At 34.5% G+C, this 20,023-nt stretch overlaps 1 protein-coding gene across 1 annotated transcript in view; it reads left to right on the top strand.

Annotated features, from left to right (window-relative positions):
• RSBN1L (round spermatid basic protein 1 like) overlaps positions 1-20,023 on the top strand; it is a 121,864-nt gene that overhangs the window by 89,568 nt on the left and 12,273 nt on the right. Inside the window, exons 4-6 of the mRNA XM_077155077.1 lie at positions 6,698-6,835; positions 7,870-8,012; positions 10,981-11,148. Coding sequence (XP_077011192.1) covers positions 6,698-6,835; positions 7,870-8,012; positions 10,981-11,148 — 449 coding nt within the window. The remainder of the gene's footprint in view (positions 1-6,697; positions 6,836-7,869; positions 8,013-10,980; positions 11,149-20,023) is intronic.

The following is a 20,023-nucleotide window of genomic DNA, read 5'->3' as shown; positions in this document are numbered from 1 at the left end:
CATTATTTTTTCTATGTTTGCTACTTTATCCTTCACTTCCATAAGTTCTGCGATTTGTTTTTTCAGTTTTTCTATTTCTTCTTTATGTTCAGCCCATGTCCTCTTCATGTCCTCCCTCAATTTATCGATTTCATTTTTGAAGAGGTTTTCCATTTCTGTTCGTATATTCAGCATTAGTTGTCTCAGCTCTTGTATCTCATTTGAACTATTGGTTTGTTCCTTTGACTGAGCCTTATTCTCAATCTTTTGAGCGTGGACAGTTATCTTCTGCTGCTGGCGTCTGGGCATTTATTCAGATTTCTCTTGGTGTTGGACCCAGCAAGGTTGTAATATTTTTCTGTGAAATCTCTGGGTTCTGTTTTTCTTATCCTTCCCAGTAGGTGGCGCTCGTGGCACACGTTTGTCTGCGGGTCCCACCAGTAAAAGGTGCTGTGGGACCTTAAACTTTGGAAAACTCTCGCCGTCCTGGGGGTTCGCTAGCCGAAGCGGCTTGAGCCGGCCCGCGGGCCGAACTCAGGGAGGGTTGCTGGTCGCCGCAGCCAAGGAAAGAGCCCGTCCGAATTTCCTAGTCGGCCCTGGGCAACAAGCGTGGCGGGAGGGCGCCAGCGGCAGCGGCCCGCCCGAGAGAGTGCACGTTCCCCGGGAGTCACGGGGTCACCGTTCTCCGCGGCCTGGGGGTTTCCGATCCCATTCTCTCAGTTGGTCCGGGGGCTGCTCGTGGTGTGGGCGCCAGTCGCCTTGGTTTCAGGGGACCACCTCTCCAATTCTCCCAGCCGGCCCGGGAAGGGGGAAGGGAGTAACTCCGGCCGCTTGCCACCCCGCCCGGTAAGGCCCGCGCGCCTCGGCGATCTCACCCGAGCTGCTTCTCTCAGCCAGCCAGCCGTTCCAGGATGGGGTATGCTGTCTTTTTTATCTCTGTTGTGGCTTTGGGCGCTTTCTGTATCGTTTCTACTCCCCTAGTAGGTGTCCTGGAGAAGAAACTAAGATCCGCGTGTCTTACTAAGCCGCCATCTTCCAGGAAGCTCCAGTATCAAGATTTTAATACCTCTCAAACTGAGCATACAAAACATAATTTGTCTCTTTCTTTTTTAGTTCAGGCCCATCATTATAATGTTATAAATATAAGTGATGCCCTTGGAAAATGTGGTTGTACTTCCTTCTTAGTTTTTCTCTCCCTCTTAAATTTGTAATTTCTTATCCTCGTGATTTTGAAGATTAGTTAAAATTTTATAGGAGCGCATATATGAGAAGAGGTTCCTTTTATGAGTCGTAGTCTTTTTAGCATTTATTTTGGGTGTTAAGAGATTCTTCCAACCCTTATCCCATCTCCCCCAGGGCTTTGTATCCTGCATAGTTGAAATTACTAGATAGGGATTTTTGGAGAATTGAGGCTTTATTTTCTTATGATATTATTCTAGGCCTAAGTTTTATTTTATGTGATAGGGAAATTGTGGCTATTTGCTATATAGTATTGTATTAAGACATTTTTGTGAAAAGTATGTAGATTATTTTACTCTTGTATTTCAGCGGCTTAAGTGCTGTCTGTGTATTTCATCAAGAGGTACATACTTTTTTAATTTGAATATATTGTCTTTGTAACTTGTAAGGGTTCCACCTGATTTAGTGCATTTTTGAAATATTTTTTGAGCATTGTCCAGCAATTTATTAGTTGATTGACCTTTAGACAGACTTACTAGAATATCCAACAAATAGCACCCAAACAGAAACAAATCTTTACTGATGCACAAGCAAGTATTTCAAAGTAAGAAAAAAAAACATCACTCTTGAAGATAGTGTTATCTACTGCAGACATTTTTTTTTGCCTTTTAGTTGCACATGTAAAATTACCTTCTTCTGGGAGATCCTCAGAGTGAGCCTGTGGCGCTTCTGGCACAAAAGGGAATGGTTTTATAAGCTTGTTCATTATTATTTGAACGTTATCCAGGTTATTCCTGCTATTTACAACCAATCTATGGAGATTACATCATGTTTCTGGTAAAGCCGGTTAGCAGTTATCCTCTGTATTAGGAGATATGGATAAAAGGGCTAGTGGGTTGGAGACCCAAATAATTAATCTCTTCTATTCAAGTCAAGAAGTACTGCTTCCTTTAGTTTAGAAACATTTACATCAGGGGACTTTAACCTTTTATATCGGTGAGCCCCTTGAAGAATTTGTTTTAAAGATAGCTATTAAGTGCGTCCTGGTGTCAAAAATCTTGAATGCAATTTCTGAAGTCTATTCATGGATCCCCAGTGCATCTAGATGACTTGGAATCTAAGTCAGACTAACTCAAGGTGCTCCACCCACCTTGGACTTTATTGTCTTACATTAATAGAATGGTTTCAGGCACAGTTTGAACCAGAAGGTATGCTTTGCCTCATCAAGACTCTTTCACTTTTTTTGGCTTCATTCTTAGGATCCATGAGTTGATAAGATGGTACTGCCATTCCAGGCCAGGTTCAAGTCCATCGGAAAGGAAATAGTACCCATTGCACAGCAAAACTCCTAAGATTAGCTCTAATTGTTTCTGATTGGGGCGCCTTGCCATTCCGAGTCAATCACTGTAGCCAAAGGATTGTGATTCTATCGCTGTCTTGTCACATGCCCACCACAGGAGCTGGGAGTCAAGTCAGCTAAGAAAGTGGTAGGGCTGGTTCAAAGTCTGGGGTGCTCCTGCTGGTAGACAGGGAAATGTGTGTTGAGCAAACAGGAAAAGCCTATGATGGGGTGCTGGGTTACAAACTCCTGATCTACGCTTTGAATTTTAAATATACTAATCCTTTGCATTCAAATCTTAGAGTCATTGACTCTTGGAGCTCAAGCAAACAGACATAGTATTCTTGCCCAACAGTTCTTACAGTATGATCTAGGGACTGAAATATTATTAAATGGTCTCTAATTAAAAGTTATGTTAGTTTATTTTAAAATTCAATTTACTTTTACAAACTAAAATTTTGATGAACTCAATGCAATATTAAAAATTTAGCTTTAAATTTTAGAATATTTGTATCTATTCTGTTAGATTGTTATGGCATTATCCTTAGTAATTGGAAAATAAATGTTTTAGAAGAAAGTTTTGTTTTAAAAATAATAGCTCAGTACCTCTTTTTTTAAGAATGATGTTTTCTGGGAGAATTCACCTTTGTTTTTAACAGTGGGCAAATAGGATTTACTTTATAGTTTTAGCAAACTTTGGTTAAAACTGACAGACCTATACTTTTGTTATAGCAGATTATATGTATAAATGAATTTACACGTAATCTATTTTTTTTTGCCATGATGTGGCAAGGACTAACTATAAATATTCAAAAAGGATATTTTAAGAACATAATTCACAAGTAGAGACTATATTATTTTACTCATTAAAATCCAGAATCTCTCCAAAATCTTGAAATATTTATGAATTATGATAGGATCACTTTTTTTTATATATGGGCAGTATAGGAAATTGAACCCGGGTCTCTGGCATGGCAGGCAAGAAGTCTGCCTCTGCACTGCCATCCCCTAATGGGATCGCTTTTAATCATCAAGATACAATTTTTTCTTAGTTCCAAAATAGGCATAGGAGAAGGGGGAAAATCAAGTTTGTCCTAATTTATTCAATCTGTTATACCTAGTTTTTATGTTTGAGTCTGTTCTAATTTAGACATGAGTTTCATTCATTCAGTTTTGCTTTTTAACAAAGACAATGTCTGTAAATTTAGAGGAAAATTGATATAAAGGGTTAATTGAAATGAAATGAGATGGTTAGGTCAATAATGTGTTCTCTTCAATCAGTGAAATGATCATTCTAGCTTGAGATCTGATAATGGTCAGATCAGGGCTAGTAAGGTTTTTTAGTTGTAAGAGAATAAATCATTAGTCTTTTAAATTGCCACCCAAGATTTAGATAAATAAGTGAAGGAAATTGAGGTACAAAAAATTTCCCTATTTGTTTGAAGTGAAAATATTGCCTCCCTAATTTGATTTATAAAAATTAAATTATATATTCAAAACACTTTGAAAGTTTTGTGTTTTACAGTGTAAGTGTTTGATTTCACTTTCTTAATGTGAAATCTGGCCATGTGGTCTCTCAAAATTCACAGTCATTTGTAGATTCAAACCTGAGGCTACAAGTTCAGAGACATTTAACAGAATTGACGTGTTTATTAATTCTGGCAAATTTGCTAGAGTTCATATTAATATCTTTAGCTTTGCTAAATGTCATTAGAAAAACATAATAATCTGATTTTGTTATTGTGGTGCTGTTGGTGCATCTAAACAACATCTATAACCTGAAGACTGTTTTAGAGCCAGATTTTAACTTTTTTAACTCTCCCAGTGCATGAGATTCTAGGACCTTTTGGAGACATGAAAAAAGGTGAGACTGTGAGTACAAGCAGGGGCACAGAACTCCTTTTTATAAGTTGAAGATTGGGAGAATGGTTTGTGGTTCTGAGGAGTGAATTTTTGATGGTTCATGAAAACTCATATTTGGAATTCGGTAAACTCACTAAAGAATGAATGTGCCATTATTATACTGCTTTGCTGATTATGATAAAATTCTCTTATGTATCGAATTCTGTTACACTAGAAATGTTGTTGTCATGTTTCTGGAAATATATGGGTTAGGGCTTAGATACTTTGTTACGTGGTGATGCTGTAACTGCTGCTATTGTGAGGATTTAACTTGTGGTATGAATAGCTTTTTATAGTCTTTGTCTATAGTGTGATGAAAGATTAACTGTTGTGGTTTGCCCAGGATACAGAATTTTCCCTTTTAAAACGTTAATTGGGTGGTACAGTGGTGGCTCAGTGGCAGAATTCTTGCCTGCCATGCTGGAAACATGGGTTTGATTCCCTGAGCCTGCCCAGGCCCAAAACAAAAAAAACCACATTAATTATCACTAAAATTTATGAAAGGAAGTTATTTTGCTTAAAATAAGTTTCTTAACTTGTTTATAGATGTTAGTATATGAAAAGACAAAGATTTTTCTGTCAGGATTTAAATGTACTTGTAAAAATTCACATAGTCATGCTCTTGAGGTGCAGGTACAGGCTGCTTTATTTTGGCTGATAAATATATTTTTTATTAATTAGAAAAAATTTTTTTTAATACCAAAAAACACTAAACAAATGCAAGCATTCTTAACTTTTGATCATGCCATTCTACATATATAATCAGTAATTCACAATATCATCACATAGTTGCATATTCATCATCACGACCATTTCTTGAAACATATGCATCTATTCAGAAAAAGCACGAAAAAGACAAAGAAAAAAGCTCATACATACCATACCTCTTATCCCTCCCTTTCATTGATCACTAGCATTTCAAACTAAATTTATTTTAACATTTGTTCCCCCTATTATTTATTTTTATTCCATATATTTTACTCATCTGTTGATAAGGTAGATAAAAGACACATCAGACACAAAGTTTTCACAATCACACATTCACATTGTGAAAGCTGTATCATTATACAATCCTCTTCAAGAAACATGGCTCCTGGCACACAGCTCTACATTTTCAGGCAGTTCCCTCCAGCCTCTCCATTACATCTTGACTAACAAGGTGAATCTATTTACTGTGTGAGAATAGACTCCAGGATAACCTCTCGACTCTGGAATCTCTCAGCCATTGACACTTTATTTTGTCTCATTTCACTCTTCCCCTTTTGGTCGAGAAGGTTTTCTCAATCCCTTGATGCTGAGTCTCAGCTCATTCTAGGATTTCTGTCCCATGTTGCCAGGAAGGTCCACACCCCTGGGAGCCATGTCCCATGTAGACACGGGGAGGGCGGTGAGTTTGCTTGTTGTGCTGGCTGGAGAGAGAAGCCACATCTGAACAACAAAAGAGGTTCTCTTAGGGTTGACTTTTAGGCCTAATTTTCAGTAGGCTTGACCTATCCTTTGTGGGGCTAAGTTTCATGTAAACAAACCCCGAGATTTGGGGCTCAGATTTTGGCTGGTATTTGAATGCTACCTGTTAGCTAACACAATGGCAGCTTGCTTTATATAATCATTGTTTTTTTCTAGCAGTTTGAGATCAAACATTCCGGTTAAGGAAATTAAATGATTTAAGTGATTTAAATGATCTCTGAAGGTCACATAGCTGGTAGATAGCAAAAGTGGATTTGGAAACAAGGACTCCTGATCTCAATCTAGTATTTTTCATTTCTAGAGTTAATTTTACATTTCTAGAGTTAATCATAGAAACCTAAACAGGGTCCTAATTAATTTGGTGAGATTCTAGAAAAGAAGATCATCCCTGGTGGTCTTTAGACATGACAAATAACCGTTAAGGTGGTGGTTAAATGTAATTTTTCCAGAGGGTCTACTTTTGAAAAATCTGATAAGAAGATAGGAACCACCACTTTGGGAAAATTCAGGTATACCAGCTTTGAGTACAATTTCAGTGAGGTTAGATCAGATAATGAACTTCTATAGTATATGGAGAAATTATAGTCAGTTGTCTAGAATTAATGTTGCTTATCTGAATTCTTCTTTCATAAGCAGTGTATAGGAATAGCTAGAGAAAGTAAAATTAGCTTGATTAGTGTTTTTTTTTTAAAACCTTATTGTTACTCTTAGTAAATGCTTTTTTTGTTTTGTTTTCTTTCCTCACATTCTAATATCCTGAAACAATATATTTTAGTGTTGTACAATAATATTATCTTATGTGTAACTTTTAACTAAATCTATGCCCTTTAGGTAAAAAGAACATATTCTCATGGTACTTACAGAGCTGGCCCAATGCGACAAATCAGCTTGGTGGGAGCAGTTGATGAAGAAGTAGGAGATTACTTCCCTGAATTCCTTGACATGTTGGAAGATTCACCATTTTTAAAAGTAAGAGAAAGTAGTATGTTGTGAATGTTACCTTCATACAAATAATTGCTGTTTAAGAATTTGAAAATTTTTTATTTCATTTGAAGTGAAGAAAAGGAAGAAATGGGAAACAAAGTATTTTGTGTGTAACTTTTCAGGTACTAATGATATTGGCAAAATAAAGTGGTAGAGCAGAAAATAATTGTCACCTCTTTACTGCCACTTTAAGAAATGACCTTCTAACTATATACCAGCTCTTTGTAAATTGAGCATGAAAGAATTTCAGAAGTATGGAAAAGATGTCTATTAAACTAAAATATTTAGTACAAGGGGGATAGCTGTTTGGCATTGTGGAAAACCGGCCTGGGAAATTGTTCATCTCTATTTCAGCCTTAGCTATACCTTGCTGGGTTGGGCAAGCCATTTAAATTTTGGGGCTTCAGTTTCCTCACCCATAAAATAAGGCATTTAGAGTCAGTAATTTTTAATGTTCATTCAACGTTTAAATTAATGTTAATTTCTCAACATTCCACGACCAGTTATCTTTTTTTTCTTTTAAAGATTTTAATCTCTGATTTAGGCCAGAAAATTCTCCAAGAAGCTACTAAACAGAAATAAATTTTGATTTTGTCTTGACTTTCTTTCTTTGTTGGTGGTGTTAGTTTCTGATTATCACTAATTAAAGAGGTTTCTATTTTTAAAACTTCAATTTAATTATTCATTTTATAGGTTCTCATGGGGAGTACTTATCAAAAATAATATTTTTCCAACTTATCAAAAATAATAAAACCCATTTATTTGGTAGAAGGAAGAATAACAAATGATTAATGCAGTGACTCATGCCAAAGGGAGACTGGAGGAGGGGAGTCCATCCAAGCATAATTACTCTCTTGGTGTGTTTGAAGCAGATTTTTTTGGAAGAGAAATGTATGACTTTATTATAAGTATATATTAAATTTATAATTATAAAGGTACATTTGTGGAGGACTGTAGTCTTTAATGTTTATTTGAAGATACATTTGGAAAATAATTGATTTCTATTTATTTGTCTCTAGTGTACACTGCCGTGGGGGACACTGTCTAGTCTAAAATTAGAGAGTCGAAAAGATAGTGATGATGGTCCCATTATGTGGGTACGTCCAGGGGAACAAATGATCCCTGTGGCTGATATGCCAAAGTCACCTTTCAAAAGGAAAAGGTATGTTGGATTCAAATTTTTATTTTTATTTTTATTTTTATTGCTAGTCCAGAAATATTTCTAAATATATTTGGAACCTAATATTGGAGTTGGTTGAGAAAGGGAAGTTTTATTTAATGAGTAGTACTGACATAAATGGCAGTTCATCTGAAAGAAAGCAAAACTAGAGCCCTTAACTCATACAAGAAATGAGTGCTATAAACATAACAGATGTAACAATAAAAATACTAGAATAAAGGTTTTAAGACTGGAAGAGATCTTTGTAAGCAGGATAAAAACTATAGTGGCAGTACTAGTTGTGAGAGATAAGACCATCAACCACAAAGTTAGCAACTGTGATTTTTTAAACATATAACATTCTCAATATACAAAGAGTACCCCCAAATTGACAAGAAAAATATGAACAACCTAATATAAAAATAGACCTCACTCTGAAATCTGTTCTACAACTAATGGTTGTGTGATATACTTTGAAATTTATTGCTTCTGTGTATATGTGTTATTTAAAGGGAAGGAGGAATATAACAAGAAGATAGAATTTAACAATTGAGGATGACTGCTGAAACATTATACTGATATTTCTGTTGGCTCCAGTGTCTTAGCTAGAATCAAAAAAGAAAAATCGTGGAACTGTAACCCATATCAAACTTTAAAATCATGTTCTATAACTACTTGTTAAAATGTATTTGGAAATTTATGGCTTTTTTGTATATATGTTATATTTCACAATAAAAACAAAGTTAGAAAAACAAAGACCTCAGGCAGTTAAGCAAAGTGTATATTAAAACTAATGAGCTGCTGATTTTCCCTATTACATTGGCAAAAATTACTAATCAAACAGTAATAGTACAGGCAAGTACATATGTGAGGAAGCAGGGTTTTTGATGTTGATATAAAGGTGAACAACTATAATTATTCTATGAAAATAACCTGGTAGTAGCTCCTAAAATTTAATATATGTATACTCTTTGATCCAGCATCTCTACTTTTGGGCATGTATCTCAAGAATTAAAAATAATAAAGGTAAATGTGTACGAAAATTAATCACAACAAATGGCAAAAACATTTTAACTGCCTGAATGCCCATCAAGAAGGGAATGGTTGAGTATATTTTGGTACATTCGCATAAAAGAATGTAGTGAAATAGTTAAAATAAATGAGTTACTTATTGACCTGGAAGGATGTCCATTATGTTTGAAAAGAGCAAAATGTAACGTGTCTGTATGAGTCTATTTTTATGAAAAGAAATAAACATAAAACACTTATATGGGCAGATGCATATTTATGAGAATATGGAGAAAGGTGTGGAAAAATGCTCGGTAGTTTAACATTGGTATGAATAGAATGAGTGATGCTGGAGAAGTTAATGGCTTTATCTTTAAATACCTAAAAGTGGTATCAGTGGTTTATAGTATTAATCAAAAAACAAACAAACAATCATAAAACAGGTAAAAAAAGGTCATTGAGTAAACTGTAGGTTATGTGAAAGTTGGGACTATGTTGGGCTTAATATTTATGTATCTTTAACACCTAACACATTACCTGGTGCTTAATAAAATATTTATTGGATGAGTAAAGTGTTTATGAGTTAATTTATGTATTTGTAGTAATTGATAAAATTGATGTCTTTCTCATGAGTTCTTACATTTTTAGGATTATGGATCATTTTGAGAATCTAAAAGCCTCTCTCCAGAAAAATGCATATATCCATAAACTTTTACATATAATTTAAGTGGTTTCACCAGCTCCCTGAAGAATATCCATGGACTTTAAGGTTCATAATCCATGGTATAAGTGGTAATTTCACACCACATTATAGTCTGACCAGCTAAAAAAATAAACGCTGTGCTAAGTACTGTGCTAAATATATTACTAGTCTTGATTCATTAGAATGTGATGTTAGTGAGTCAAAACTTATGGGCTTGAAAGCCTGTTAGCTGTTTAGTGTATCATGTGAGTGCATACGCATGTGTAATAAAATTGTAATGCTGGATGCACAAAGAGGATTAAGTAGTATGGATTGAGGGTGGGAAGTACAGGACTAATAAGAAAGAGGGTCCCTAGGGGGATGGAAGGAGAGGAGATAAAATTATAGGGACAATCTGAAGTTATCTTTGGAAACAACAGAAAAACCATAGAGGAAGAAAAATCAGATAACTCCCAGGAAAAGTTATTCTCACCATTTTCCCCATTCAATAGCAAAATCGCAGAGGGTTTCTGTGGTAAGGCTGAGTATGTAGCAGCTTCTGTCTGCATATGGATTCTAGAAGATGGACAGGAGAGGAGGCGGCTAGTGGGAGATGGCTTTTCAGTCATATTGGAGGCAAAATTTTCCTTTCCACCTATAATGAATCACACATGCTTTGTGGAAGCACTTATTGCCAGGTGTTTTCTTGCAAATTTATTTGTTTTTTGTCCTTCATTTACTAGAATATAAATTCCTGCAAAAGTATCATTCTTCTGTCTTCTTCACAACTGTCTCATTCATTGGGTCCAGTGCCTAGATAATACCTGGCATATACTAAGTCTTCTAGAAATATTTAATTGATGCTTTTTAAAAGTTTCTTTCCTGTTCCAGATATATATCCTATGTTAGGTGTGTGGTCTGAATGGAGGTGTGGTCTCATAGATTAGATCCAAACTTTAGTCAAAGAGTAAGGGTGCAGGAAAACATGGATTATCCATAGTATCTGTAATTTAGCTTCTTATTCAAGTATATATTACTTGACACCTTGAGAGGTATCTTGGAAAAAGGAAAGGATTGTATGTATGTGTACACACACACACATACACACACACACACGTTTATATTTGTTAATTTTAAAAATAGTACTTTGGGAGAAAGTGTTTTAAAGTTTCCTTTGGTCTGAATTATGTGATTATTAAATGTTTGATGACGGTTAAACCTCAATACATGTGGTAGTTAGGTTAATCTACATTGTGAATATATATATATTTTTTAATACAGAACAACCAATGAAATAAAAAACCTGCAGTACCTACCTCGAACCAGTGAGCCCCGTGAAATGCTCTTTGAAGATAGGACAAGAGCCCATGCAGATCATATAGGACAAGGATTTGAACGACAGACTACAGCTGCTGTTGGTGTGCTGAAGGCTGTGCACTGTGGAGAGTGGTATATATTAACTACTTGTATTGTAATGATATGTTTTCTTGGCGTCTAAAATTTTTCTTGGACATTTTCTAAGTTATTTTCATGTACTATGGCAAAAAAGGTTTCATTCCGCCTTCCCTATATTTGGATATTTGCACTAAAGAAGATTTTAGTTTTCTGGAATTTATTTGTTTGGATGAAATAATTTCAATTTCGAAGTAAATAGAAGTGGAAAAAATTAAGAGATAGAAAGTCAAAGTAAAGACAAGATTAAAGGAAAACTAGATTCACTTGGTGCTTATTATTTGCCAGTTCACTAATGTCTCATTCAGTCTTGACTACTTTAGGACCCATATTTTCACACAAGGAGACTGAGACTTATGACTTGTCAAGTAACTTTTTCATAGTCATATAGTTAATAAAGGTAGGGCTCAGATTGATTCCAGATCTATTTGATTCCAGACACTTGTGTTTTCTCTTGCTGCCCTCTTCCTAAGATTTGGTTTCTGTATATTAAGTATTTGCTTGCCTTTCTATATTCGTTTTGTCGAGCTTTGCTTATAAACTTCATTTTGGTAGATTAAAGATGGATAATTTTCTTTAATATACTCAAAGTAGCACCACATACATTAAAAAACTTCCCATTTATTAAATTGATGAAAACATATAGCAAAGTTTTATTTATACCATAAGAAAAGTTTGCTCAGTTAGATTTTTATTTTTGAAATCATGAGTTTGAAAAATATAAGTGTAAGCATGGGTTGGGATATGGTATTTTACTTATTGAAACATTTGAATTGAATATTAAATATGCAAGAAACCTTTCTAGTAACAAAATGACGTTTTTAATATAAATACAAAATATTAAAATTGTTGCGGTTTTCTGAGGTTTTATGAAAAATGTAACTCATTTTCCATATAAGGAAATTTTATTTTCTAGTGCTACTAATAGAAGATTGACCTTGTGTAGAAAGGAAAAAAATTACAGTAATTTACAAATTATGGCTAAACAGAGAGGCCATTGTAAACTGCCTTTTTTTAAAAATTTTTTATTAATTAAAAAAAATTACAACACAAACATTCCCAACACATACATTCAGCAGTTCACAATGTCATCACATAGTTGCATATTCATCGTCATGATCATTTCCCAGAACATTAGTATCAATTCAGGAAAAGAAATAAAAAGACAACAGAAAAATATGACAAAGAAAAAAAAAATTTTACAGGCCATACCCCTTACTGATGATCCCTTTCATTGATCGCTAGCATTTCAAACTAAATCTGTTTTAACATTTGTTCCCCCTATTATTTATTTTTATTCCATATGTTCCTCTCATCTGTTGACAAGGTAGATAAAAGGAGCATCAGACACAAGGTTTTCACAATCACACAGTCACATTGTGAAAGCTGTATCATTATACAGTCATCATCAAGAAACATGGCTACTGGAACACAGCTCTACATTTTCAGGCAGTTCCCTCCAGCCTCTCCATTACATCTTGGATAACAAGGTGATATCTACTTAATGCATAAGAATAACCTCCAGGACAACCTCTGGACTCTGTTTGGAATCTCTCAGCCATTGACACTTTGTCTCGTTTCACTCTGCCCCCTTTTGGTGGAGAAGGTTTTCTCAATCCTTTGATGCTTGGTCTCAGCTCATTCTAGAGTTTTTCTCAATCCCTTGATGCTGAATCTTAGCTCATTCTGGTATTTCTGTCCCACGCTGCCAGGAAGATCCACACCCCTGGTAGTCATGTTCCACGTAGACAGGGGGAGGGTTGTGAGTCTGCTTGCTGTGTTGGCTGGAGAGAGAGGCCACATCTGAGCAACAAAAGAGGGTCTCTTGGGGGTGACTCTTAGGCTTAATTTTAAGTAGGCTTGACCTATCACCTGTGGGGTTAATAAACTGCCTTTCTTAAAATAAATGAGGCTTCATCAATTTCAAGTGCACAAAGTAGCTAGTACTGAATTAACCCTATGAGGTCCTTAGGAAAACAGTTTTAATAGTTTAATAATTTATAATTGAATTGTTCTTAAGTGAAATGGTAAATTGCAAATAGCTGTCATTGTTCTGTGCTTTTCCCATAATCTTGTTTACAATAATTTTACCAAAGGGAAAGGCAAATTAATCTCTGTGGAAATTTTTATAAACTCCTGTTCCAAATTAATGATTTTTTTCCTGAATGTTGGTATAAGGATTATATAGAGTGGCATCAGGATTTATAGATAGTGTTCTTAAAGTCAGCTACATATTTATGCTTTTCTTTTAGAGATAAATATACCGTTTCACAGTGCTCATGGCACTTTGTTTAGCTCTTGTAAGATTCATTAAATTGCTGATATATGTCCTTTACTTCAGCCTGCAAGCCACTTGAGGGTAGAGTTTGTGTCCTTTCCTTCACAGGCTCACCCATAGTTGTTCAATAAATGCTTATTGAATAAAAAACTATTTTTGTTGCAAGCAGTTTCACAGTAGAAAGGACTCTTGCCAGACTATTAATAGGTTTAAATATATGCTTGAAACAGATTGGAATGAGATATTGCTAGTTATGTGTTTTCTTACTATGTAAAACAGAGTTTCCTTCCTATACCAATGCCCCCCCTTTTCTTTATTAGAAAAGTTGTCAGTTTATAGAAAAATCATGAATGATATATGGGGTTCCCAAATACTACTCTTTTATTAACACATTTCATTGGTGTGGTACATTTGTAACAGTTTATGACAGCAAATTTTTACAGTTGTACTATGAACTATAGTCTGTGGTTTAACGTAGGGTTCATTGTGTAGTTCCATGGATCTTTTTAAACATTTTTTTTATTGTAAAATAGATATACAAAACAAAGAAAGAAAATAAGCAATAATTTTTGGAGTACACTTCAGCAAGTAGTTACAGACCACATCCCAGAGTTTGTCATACATTATTCTTTCACCATCTCAGATTTTTCCTTCTAGCTGCTCCCAAACACTGTAGGCTAGATGGAATATTAGCATAGTGATTCAGCAGTCAATTAAATCTTATTTATGTTTTTTTAAGGGTTGGGAAGTTTTCTCCAATTATATCTTCAACTAACTTTCCCAGCCTTTCACTCTCCTCTTCTTCTGGGGCACGAATGGTTCTTCTATTTTTGTGCCTCTTGTCCATCATTTCCCTAAGATCTATTTCCATTGTAGCCATCTTTCTTGCCATTTGTTCTTTTGTGCACTCTAGTTCAATTGTGCTGTTTTCTAGCTCATTTATTCTTCCTTCTTCAAATCTGCTATCATGTGTCTCTAGTATATTTCTAATTTGGTCTCCTATATCTTTCATCTCTGAGATCTACCATTTTTTCTGTTTAATCTTTCAAATTCTTCTTTATGCTTCTAGTGTCTTGCTGATATCCTTTATTTCTTTATAAATATTCTTGAGTAGTTGTTCCATATTCTGTGTTCCCTCTGGTGTTTTGGTTGTTTGACTGGGCCATTTCTGCTTGGACTTTCCCATGTTTTTGATTTTCTGTTGTGTTCAAGGGATGTGATTGATTATTTTAATAAGGTTATTTTGTAAGTTGGTTTCCTTCACTTGTCTAAAGTGTTGAATTTACTTGTTTTGCATTGAGGGTTTCCTTTTGCACTTGGTTTGTCAGTAATTCTCCATCAAACCAAGGTCTGGATCTCATGTAGGGTATAATTTAAGTTGAGGGTCTATTAAAAGCTAGGCTGGGGTGGGCAACAGCTCCTCAGTGGCAGAGTTCTCGCCTGCCATGCCAGAGACTTGAGTTTGATTCCTGGTGCCTGCCCATGTTAAAAAAAAAAAAAAAATCTAGGCCATAGTGCACAGATACTTCAGTGGCAGAACGCCTGCCCGCCACGTGGGAGACTTGGGCTTGATTCCCAGCTTATGCACCCCTCCCCTACCAATTTAAATAAATAATAATAATAATAAAATAAAAATATAATATATTTTTTGAAAAAGCCAACAACGAAAAAAACACACTTTACCAGTAATATGCCCCAAAGTCAGAAGGAGACACCTCAAAATATATTGAGATAAACTCAGAAATTAAAAAAAATTAAAGAAAATGTAAATAAAAAAGAATAGTAAGAATAAGAAATTTAAAAAAAATCAATAAAAGTATAAATACATAAAATAAAAAATAGAAAATAATACTAATAAAGAATATATATAGAAAAAATATATTAGCTATATGAAATTATCCTCTTTGAAGAGATATCAGTTCAATTTTTTTGACCATTTTTAAAGTGGATTTCTTTTTGTTGTGTTTAAGGATTTCTTTATATATTATGGATATTAAACCCTTATGAGATGTATGGTTTCAAAATATTTTCTCCCTTTTTGTAAGTTGACATTTTGCTTTCATGTTTAAGTCCTTTGAGGTACAAAAGTTTAATTTTGATAAGATCCCATTTATCTCTTTCTGGTTCTTATATTTGGGTCTTTGATCTGTTTTGAGTTGATTTTTATATAAAGTGTGAGATAAAGGTACATCTTCATTCTTTTACCAGTGAAGATCCAATTTTCCCAGAACCATTTGTTAAGGAATCCACTTTCCCAATTTAGTGGTCTTTGCCCCCATGTCAAAAATCAGTTGACCATAAATGTGAAAGTTGATTTCTGAGTTCTGTTTGATTTCATCAGTCTGCCCTTTTGTCAATAGCTTGCTGTTTGATTACCATGGCTTCATAATTAATTTTAAGATCAGGAAGTGTGTGTTCTCCATCTTCATCATGCTTTTACAAGATGGCTTTGATTATTCAGTGCCCCATACCCTTCATGTAAACTTGATGATGTTTCATTTCATTACATTTCTGCAAAGGAGGTTGTTAGAATTTTTATTGGAATTGCATTGAATCTATAAGTTGCTTTCAATAGAATTGACATCTTAACTATGTTTAGTCTTCAAATCATGAATGCAGAATTACCATCCATTTATTTATGTCTTAGATTTCTTTTAGCAATGTCATTTCTTTTAGCAATTTTCTGTGTACAAATCCTTTACATCTTTGGTTAGATTTATTCCTAGATATTTGCTTCTTTTGGTTCCTATTGGAAATTGTTTTTTTTTAATTTCTTCTTACTGTTATTTATTACTAGCGTATAGAAACACTACTGATTTGGGGTGTTGATCTTGTACCCTGCCACTTTGCTGAGTTCATTCATTAGCTTTGTTGTGGACATTTCAGTACAAGATTGTTTTTTCTACAAATAAGGACGATTTTACTTCTTCCTTTCCATTTTGGATGTTTCTTTCTTTTTTTTTTTTTTTCTAATTACTCTGGCAAAAACTTTTAGTACAGTGTTGATTAAGAAGATGTCAGTGGGCATACTTTTCTTATTCCTGATCTTAGAATGAAAGCTTCAGTCTTTCCCCATTAAGTATGATGTTAGCTGTGGGTTTTTCTTATATGCTCTTTATCATGTTGAGGAAGTTTCCTACTATCCCCAGTGCTCCAAGTGTTTTTATCAGTAAGGGGTGCTGGATTTTGTCAAATGCCTTTTCTGCATCAATTGAGATGATCATGTGTTTTTTTTCCCCCTTCATTTTGCTTATGTGATATATTGCATTAATTGATTCTTATGTTGAACCACCCTTGCATTCTAGGGATATATTCCAGTCAGTCAGGGTTTATAATTCTTTTAATGTGCTGCAGAATTTAGCTTATTAATGTTTTGCTGAAAATTTTTGCATCCATATTCAGAAGAGATGTTGGCTTTTAGTTTTTTTATGATGTCTTTATCTAGCTTTGGTATGAGAGTGATGTTTGCCTCATAGAGTGCATTAGGAAATGTGCCATCCTTGTCAGTTTTTTGAAAGAGTTGGTTAAGATTGGTTTTAATTTTTCTTGGAATAATTGGTTAAATTCCCTGTGAAACTGTGTGGTCCTGGGAAGTTTTTGGTTACTGATTCAATTTCTTTACTAGTTATTGGTTTGTTGAGATGATCTATTCCTCTTGAGTCAATGTAGGTAGTTTGTGCGCTTTTAGGTATTTCGCCATTTCACCTGGGTGATCAGATTTGTTGGCATGCAGTGGTGTTGGTAGTACTGTTCCCCTTTCATTTCTCATTTTGGTTATTTGTGTTCTCTCTCTTTTCTTCATCACTGTAGCTCAAGGTTTGTCAATTTTATTGATCTTTTCAAAAAATCACCTTTTGGGTGTATTTATTCTATTGTTTTTAATTCTGTTTCATTTCTCTCCACTCTTATCTTTGCTATTTCTTTTCTTTTGCTCACTTTGGATGGAGTTCATTCTTCTTTTTCTAGTTCTTCCAATTTTGAGGTTAAGTCTGATTTGAAATCTGTTTCTTTTTCAGTGTAAGCATTTAGATATATAAATTTTCCTCTCAGAACTGCTTTTGCTGCATCCTATAAGTTTTGGTATGTTGTATTTTAATTTTCATTTGCTTCAAGATATTTCCTGATTTCCCTTGTGATTTCCTCTTTTATCCATTGTTTAGGAATGCTTTGTTTAATTCCCATGTATTTGTGAATTTTCCATTTCTGTCTCTGATTTCTAGCTTCATTTCCTTGCCACTGGATAAGTAACATTGTATGGTTTCATTATTTTTTAAGTTAGTGAGATTTTTTTGTGACCCAGGATATGGTCAATCTTGGAGAATGATCCATTTGTACTTGAGAAGAGTGTGTATTCTGTTGTTGTTGGATAAATTATATATGTCTCTTAGATAACTTGGTTTAGAATATTGTTCAAGTCTTGTATTACTTTATTGACCTTCTCTCTAGATGTTCTGTCTGTTATTGAAAATTGTGCATTAAAATCTCCTACTATATTGTAGAACCTTCTGTTTCTTTTCCAAATCTCTGTTTCATATATTTTGGGCCTCTGCTATTAGTTGATTGATATATATGTATATCCCTCATAACAGTTTTTGACTTAAAGTCTGTTCTTGTTTAATATTAATATAGCTAACCCCACTCTCTTTTGTTTACTACTTTGTATCATTTATTTTTTCCCCTCCTTTCACTTTCAACGTACTCATGTCTTTGAATTTAAGGTGTATCTCTTGTAGACAGCATGTAGTTGGGTCATGCCTTTTAATCTATTCTTCCCATTCTGACTTTTGACTGTAGAAGTTTAATCTATTTACATTTAAAGTCACTATTGGTAATGCAGAATGTTCTTCTGCCATTTCACTACTTAGTCTTCTAAGTCTTATACCTTTTTTGTTCCTCAATTCTTCCTTTAATGCCCTCTTTCATGTTTATTTGATTTCCTATATTGTACTATATTGAGTGCCTTCTCATTTGTCTGGATAAATTTTTCATATATTTTCCTTGTGGTTACCATGGGGTTAAAATTTAGCATCCTAAATAGATAAGTCATATTTATTTGATACAACTTGACTTCAATAGCATAAATTTACCTCTTTCTGTATTCCTCTGTCCCCTACCTTTTTTTGTATTGTTACATAGTATATCTTAGTAAATTGTATGTCTAAAATCATAGTTTTATCATTACTTTTTAAGCATTTACATTTTAGTACCTATAGGGAGTAAGAAGTGGAGTTACTTACCAAAAAATAAAATACAGTAGTACTGGCATTTATAATTGCCCAAATGATTATCTTTACCAGAGGTCTTTCTTTGTTTTGCTTTGAACTGCTGTTTAGTGTCCTTTCCTTTCAGTTTGAAGAATTCCCTTTAGTGTTGCTTGTAGGTCAAGTCTGATGGTGATAAACTCCCTCAATTCTATTTATCTGACAGTGTCTTAATTTCTCTCATTTTTTAAAAATATTTTTATTGAGAAATCTTCATAGACATACAGTCCATACAATCAGTGGCCCACAATATCATCATATAGTTGTGTGTTCATCACCATGATCATTTTTAGAACATTTGTATCACTCCAGAAAAAGAAAGAAAATGAGAAAAGAAAAAAGTTCATACATCCCATAACCCTACCCCTCCCTCTCATTGACCACTAGTATGTCAATCTACCCAATTTTTGACTATTTTTTTGTATGCTGTATGGCGGGTTCACATTTCATTATTTTCCGTGTGAGTATCCTGTTATTTATAGCAGCACTATTTGCTGAATTTTGTTTACTTGTTTTTTGATTGTTTATTTTTGCTTGTTTGTTTTTTTGGGGGAAGCACATGGACTGGAATTAAACCTGGGTCTCCCATATGGCAGGTCAGAATTCTACCACTGAACTATCCTTGTGCCCCCCAGTCTACCCAATTTTTTGCCCTTTATCACCCTCTTATTATTATTATTATTATTATTATTATTATTATTATTATTATTACTTTTTACTCATCTGTCCGTACCCTGGATAAAAGGAGCATCAGACAGAAGGTTTTCACAATCACAGTCACATTGTAAAAGCTATGTAATTATACAGTCTTCTTCATGGCTTCAGGATCATGGCCACTGGAACACAGTTCAACATTCGAAAGACCTTCTTAAAGCTAGTTTTTCTTAACTAAAAGAATTGTCATTCATTATTTCCACTTTTAGCTTCTCAATTACCTTGAAGCTATGAAGAGTACTTTTATCAGGAATTCCAGGGTTCAAAGATTCACTGCCCTGCTTCAGTTAGGGGCAGAGTTCAGTCCTACTGAGTCTCAACTTACTTAGGCCACTGGCTCTTCTAGCCAGACTGATCTTTCAATATTCAATTTGGTTTGGGGGTGTGCTGATTTGAAACTGTTGTGTACCCCAGAAAAGCCATGTTCTTTAACCCTGAAACAGTATTGCTGGGTAGGATCTTTTTTAATGTTTCTGTGGAGATGTAACCCCACCCAGTTGTGTATGGTACCTGTTGATTAAGTGGTTTCCATGGAGATGTGTTTCCACCCATTCAAGGTGGGATGGGTCACTTACTGGAGCCCTTTAAAAGGGAACCATTTAGGAAAGTACTGACAGAG

This window comes from Tamandua tetradactyla, chromosome 1, assembly GCF_023851605.1.
Source record: "Tamandua tetradactyla isolate mTamTet1 chromosome 1, mTamTet1.pri, whole genome shotgun sequence".
NCBI classification, from domain to species: Eukaryota; Metazoa; Chordata; class Mammalia; order Pilosa; family Myrmecophagidae; genus Tamandua; species Tamandua tetradactyla.
This window is presented reverse-complemented; position numbering and strand designations above follow the sequence as displayed.